Source organism: Melanaphis sacchari, unplaced genomic scaffold (assembly GCF_002803265.2).
Source record: "Melanaphis sacchari strain LSU unplaced genomic scaffold, SCAv2.0 Contig865_pilon_pilon, whole genome shotgun sequence".
NCBI classification, from domain to species: domain Eukaryota; kingdom Metazoa; phylum Arthropoda; class Insecta; order Hemiptera; family Aphididae; genus Melanaphis; species Melanaphis sacchari.
In genome coordinates, this window is record NW_020271610.1 from 1 (window position 1) to 6,483 (window position 6,483).

Genomic DNA, 6,483 nt, shown 5'->3' on the forward strand with positions numbered 1-6,483 from the left:
TCTCATAGCACCAAATTTTGTAAAAAGTGAATTCCAAATTATGATATGAAAAATGTACTTATTTTTCATAAGTTGTTTAAAGTAGAGTATTATGAACACTTAATGTGGCAGCATATTATATTAATGCACTGATGTATTATTATTGCATTAATATATACACATGTTATAATACATTTTTTAACAATTATATTTCATTGTAAAATTATGTTTTTTCCATGTTTGATTTATTTTGAAAGTCAAGATGATTTTGATAAACTAGCAATTACTTTCTATAAGCAATTTAACAATTAATAACCAATATTCAAAACATTTTTTGATATTGATGAGTACTAATTTTGTTCACATATTTAGTACAATATTAATTCAAAATTCGTAAAGGATATTTATAAATTACAAATATTAAATAATAACTAGTAATTTAGTAAAGTTTTTGTTCACGTATGTTGTTATAATATTTAAAGATAAAAATGTTTTATATGCTACGAATGCAGTGATAATAAATTTGTGTCACTGAGTTAATGTACAAGAAAAATAAATGCATAAGTGTTGATATTTCCAAATCAAATATAAATGAATGGAGTAACAGAAAAATAAGTTAAGCTTACGATATTATAAGTAATAAAAAGCTATGTTGAAAATGTATTTTATGTGGATACAAAAACTCACAAAATAAAGCACACACATATTTATATAAATCACAAAGGAAATTTTCTTGTCAAGTAAACTGCATTCAATAACCAAACAAACTTAATGTAAAATTGATTTCTGTTTACTGTTTGTTGCCAAAAATTAAAATTATTCTTCATAGGTATAAATATTTTATGTGATAAATATCATTCTTATTTGTATAACTAATAATAATTAAGTACCTTTATTAAATAAAATATCGCTGTTAAGAAAATAATTAGTTATTGGAATATGAAGTGTTTTTATTTATTGAAAATTAAAACAGTTTTTTAAATAATTATGACAGCTTTAAGCTTTTTAAATATTTAAAATCACACATTTTGGTCAGTTTAAAACCAAATATGTGTTAGTATTTTTTAATAGCGTGCAATGTTAATTAATACTGTAAAAAAATTGTATACCTTTGGAGACATTTTATTTTTTTTTGATTTGAGTAAGAATGTTTTCAAAATAAAATAAATATAAAATGTCTTAAACATTTGAAATTTTATATAGGTACGTGCTATTCAAATTAAAATGTCTGGTGATTTAAATTGAAAGATTTAATCAAAAATTTTAGAAAAAATAGAGTTTAATAATTTTAAGTTATTTCTCTGTATTCAAAATATTTAAATTAGATAAAGTTATACGTTTAAAATATATTTTCTTAAATTTATTCTAATTACTTTCATAATACCTAATTTAAATAAGTTGATCAAATTTTATGAGAATAGGTACCTATAATAGATCTAAAAATAAATCAATTATGATTTATTGTGCCTAAGATAATTTTCGGTTAAATAAAAAAAATAAAATTTGATGTTGTAAAAATTAATATTCAATTCAAACCGTGTTTGAATTTACGAGTACGTATTTGTGATAAGCCTTTTTTTTAGATTTTTTGTAAAAGTAATTAAAGTATATTTGATTATGGTTGCAGGGTTTTGTAGATTTATAAGTGAAATCGTTAGATGATTCCTTATTGTCAATTTCTACCTTTGGAATTTTATATGTCCGTACTTTATGCAAATTTTAATTTAATGATATTTAAATATTAGATCATGGTAGTTGTAGGCTTAAGATTAAACAATTTTGACACTAATGTAAAAAGTTTATCAACAATAATACATTTATTTGTGTTATCGTAATAAAATATTTCATTTACAAATTTTAGTTTTTATTTTTTAGCCTCGAAGTTGAATATTTTACAATTTACATTATTTTTTTATTGTATATTAAATTATAATTTAACTATAAATAATTATGGATTAATAATTAATTTACACGTTTGTTATTTTATAATATATTTATGTACTGTAATTTATTATAAGTACTCCAAGAAAAATAATACATATTATGATAGGTTAGGTTACTTTTTATGCATCGTATTGAAATGTAGTTCGAAGGTTATAAGAAAACAGTTTTTCATATTTTTATGTGATACGATGGTATTTTTGTACTTTGACTGAGGCAAGGTTTCTTTTCGTTTCAAAATGTTACAAGTTTCTTTGAGTTTTATTATTTATCATTTATTTTTAGATAGAAAAAGCCTTTTAACAATGTTAAATTGTTAAATAATTTTTTAGTGTGTCGGTAGATTTTCTAGAAAATTGTTAAAAATTATATATAATTATAATAATATAATACATTTTATATTTTTATAATAGAATATTCAATATTTTGATTATTTAGTAGATGTTAACAAGGTAAATTGAATATGAGATAACAAATAGTTAAAGATATAGTGATAGTTGTGTATTATCCATTTTAATTTAAGTTTAATAATTATTATATCTAAAAAGCGTGGTGCAACAATTTATTCATCCAAAAATTGTTGAGATTTTGCTTATAGTCCTTGTTTCGTTTAAATTTATAGTATTCATTTTTACAAAAAAAGATTTTCTGAATTAAATGTCCTAATGATGTAAAAAAAAAAAAAATAATTGTTTTAAAATGTACGTATATGCAGATACTGTATTAAAAATATGTAAGTAAATGTTAAGTATTTATTGATGTATGAAGTATGTCTAAACTTTAAAATCAATATACAGCACGCCTGTAGGTATCAAGTCTTAACGTATCCTCCTAAATTGATAATTAAAAATTGAAATATAAGATAACACTTAAACTATCATAATATTATAGTGAATAAACATTCGTTCAATATAAATGCTTATAGTTAATTTAAATTATGTTTTACAAGACTTTTAATTTTTTTTTTTTTTTTTGTTTTTTGTTAAGGCATTTTAAAGTTGCTAACCATAATTTATGTTGATTAAAAATGAAAATGACATAAATTAATGTTTTTAAATATTTTGCGAAGGTCAATTAAAAATTACTAAAATTGAATAGTTTAATTATTAATGGATTTTATAAAACGTCTGTATCAAGTATAGAGATGCAGTTAAAAGTAAACAGATTTATTGCTAAAAAATTAATTACAAATTGATATTTTGATTATTGCCATAAAATAAATAAAACTTGTTTTCAGTTATTGAATTTTACTTTTAAAGTATTGATGACATTTTTATTTTGAATGTAAATTATCGTTTTATATGAAATCTTTGTTCATTTTTTCTAGTAACATTAAACTCACTATTTAATTTAATTAATTAAACAAATGATACATGTACGTATGCTTTTTAAAATGGTTTTCATGTGTTTTCTTTAGAAAGTATAGCAACCCAATATAAATAATGAATGATTTTCTCGGTCTATTCTTTATGTTATTAAGTATAAATATTCATATATATATTTAAAATTATTTAAAAATATTCAATGTAATATAATTATTTATGAGTATTGAGATTATTAATAAATATTTATTTTAAGCTACGTTATTTTGGCAATTAGTGGTTGAGTTTACGATTTGAATAATATTATGAATGTTTTATAAAATTTATCGTTTTTTTTTTTTTTTTTTGTTAAATCCTAGTGTAATATGTCTTTAGATAACTAAATAAAATACATTTTAATTTAATTAGTATATACAAGCTGGTAGTGTTTTTAATTTAAGATGAATAAATAGCATTAAAAGTGTAAATAAAAGTTATATTAATAAAAATAGTTGAATTCATTTTGTCATTTCAATTTTTACTTAAAAATAGTTTTAATTTATGTATACAGTTTTTTTCCTATGTAATAAAAATTATTTTATTTTTATTGTTTTACTCAACAATTTTGATTTCTTATCTAAATTTTGAATAAAATAAAAATATTCATGTTGAGATATGTACAAAAATTATTTTTGTCGTAATTTCATAAATTTTGCAGTAAATTTGAACAAATATTGTGAAAACTTTAATTTTTTTAATTTGCATAAATATATTTTTAATTATTTTATTTGTATGTGTATTAAGTAAGTAGGTTACACTGAATAAGTAGTACAAAAAAAAATATTATATTAATTTAAGTCTTAACACATTGTAGTTAAATAATTTTCAATAGATTTATTTAATTAATTTAAATGTTATTACTAAAAACATATGACATAGATTTAATGTATAACGTAAAGGTATATTTTTAATTTTTAATTTTTTTTACACTTAATTTTATTATTTAGAACTTGCGTTAAACATGGTTGTAGAGAAGTTTGAAACAGCAGTAAATAAATTATTTTGATAACAAAAATAAAAACTGTATTTATATTAATTAATTAGTAACTAAAGTAATTTTTATGTTAATTTAATATTATCTATTAATTTTACGAAAATTCGCAAATTACTTTGTAGTTAAAAATGTATATAATTTTAAATTTAAATGACTATGGGTTTACATTACAATACAAAGTTTCTCATAAAATATATTTTATAAATTTAAAAAAATTCATAAATACGTATGCATTATTATTTTTTTTACAGAATTTTTAGTTAAAATTTTAAAATTAAATGTTTTAACGTTAAAAAACGATTTTAGTTTTATGCTATAATTCAAAAATATTATACTAGAGACTATACGCATTTACGTATTTTATTTGTAGGTATATTTATTACATGTAAATTTTAAACATTTTTAAATTTATTTCGGTATTTATATTATAGATCAATTTAAATAGTTTTCAGCCCGTAGGTATACTTAATAAGCAATTAATTGCTATAGTTTTATATTAAGTGAATAATATTATACTATTAATTAATATTTTAATATATGTGATTTGATTATGATCAAAATTAGTTCTTAGCTTACTGTATTATTAATAGAAAAATAAATTTCTAGTAACAATATAAATATATTATATAGTAAAATATCCTTAGAAGTTTATGCAGAAGGTCTCCGCTTAGTATAGATTTTTTTTGGATGATATGGTTTATAACTGAATTCAAATTTAACATATCTATTACGGTAATCTACTGAATGACGATAAGGTCCACTGTTATATAGCAAATTGACTTATTTTTTATTGTTTTCGGTTTTTCTACATTACGTTATACGATTTTTTTAATGTTATGTTTAGATGAGTTGAACAATTGGATTCAGCGATGGGTACTTGAGTTTTGAGACACCATATGTTGTGGACACTGGATCGGGCACATTTCATTTAAAACTGAAAATGGCTGTCGTATTTTATATAGCTATAATTTTAATTGTGCTGTGGTCTCCATTTGCGGTGTGTTTTAATCATACGGGATGGCTTCGTCGAATGTCCCAAACGCCGTTTCCGGAAGTACGTATGCGTCATATGCGGCATTCCGGACTTTCCACAGAACAGTTAGTATGGCCATTGAAAAAAGAGGCCGTAGTCGAGGGCGATTTACTCCTCGGTGGACTGATGATGGTTCATTCTCGTGAGGATACCCAGTTCACTTGCGGTCCTATAATGGCTCAGGGTGGTATACAGACCGTAGAAACGATGCTTTATACCTTGGATCAAATCAATAAACAGTGGACTAAGTTTAAAATTGGAGCACTCATATTGGATGACTGCGATAAGGATACGTATGGGTTGGAAATGGCTATAGACTTCATAAAAGGTCAGTATATAGTCAGAAGTAAATTTCGATCCTATAATAGCTTATTTTTTTCATATATTTTTAAATGATATGTTTCTGTTTTAGACTAAAGCTAGATTATTTATGTCACGATTATATATCTTTTTTCTACCATTGGTGGTTTAAAGTGAATATAAATTTAAACTTGATGAAAATACTTCATATTGTGTAAGGTTTTTTTTTTGTTGCCCATTTCAGATGTGGGCACAGTAAATACTTGTATAAAGTGAGCGTCTTTTTAAATTACTAAAGTATTATGATTATTCAAGGCGTATAGTAGATTGACGTACTAGGCAAATGAACTATTATGTACTTTTCAAAAAATAAACCTTTAATGTTTTAAATTAACAAAGGACTGACAAACTATATTATTTTATTATCTAGGTAAATATTTTATAATATAAAAATGCTTAATAAATGTAATTTTATTTGTAAGCATGTTTTTTTTCAAAATTATTATATTTTTAAGGAATATGGGTAGGTGTAGGTTCTAGTTCATTATCCTTAACATCCGCAATGTGACTACTTCGTATTTATGATTTAAGACATCAATTACGTTTTAAAATTATGGTTTATTTCGAGAAATAGATCCTATAAATACAAAGAGTTTGCGAGTTGAGTGCAATTGTCTGTAAAATGACTTTCAGGGAAACTTATGATGTAAAAAAAGTGTTAAGCATTTTTGAAGAGAATTCGACAGGACATTTTTAAAATATTACACCTTTTTGGACTAAAAAAGTAAAAAAAAAAAAAAACACTGTTCTTAATTCTTTTAAAATGAAACAGTGAATACAACTGCAAAATTGAAATTTTTATTAGTAAAAAAATC

General features: G+C 22.0%; 1 protein-coding gene across 1 annotated transcript; it reads left to right on the forward strand.

Annotated features, from left to right (window-relative positions):
* The first annotated feature begins 5,125 nt into the window (after positions 1-5,125).
* On the forward strand, positions 5,126-5,725 carry LOC112602339 (metabotropic glutamate receptor 2-like). The gene is made up of 2 exons (XM_025350366.1): positions 5,126-5,636; positions 5,721-5,725. Exons 1-2 carry the CDS (start codon positions 5,216-5,218, stop codon positions 5,723-5,725), a joined length of 426 nt encoding a protein of 141 aa, XP_025206151.1. The 5' UTR covers positions 5,126-5,215.
* The last annotated feature ends 758 nt before the right edge of the window (positions 5,726-6,483 follow it).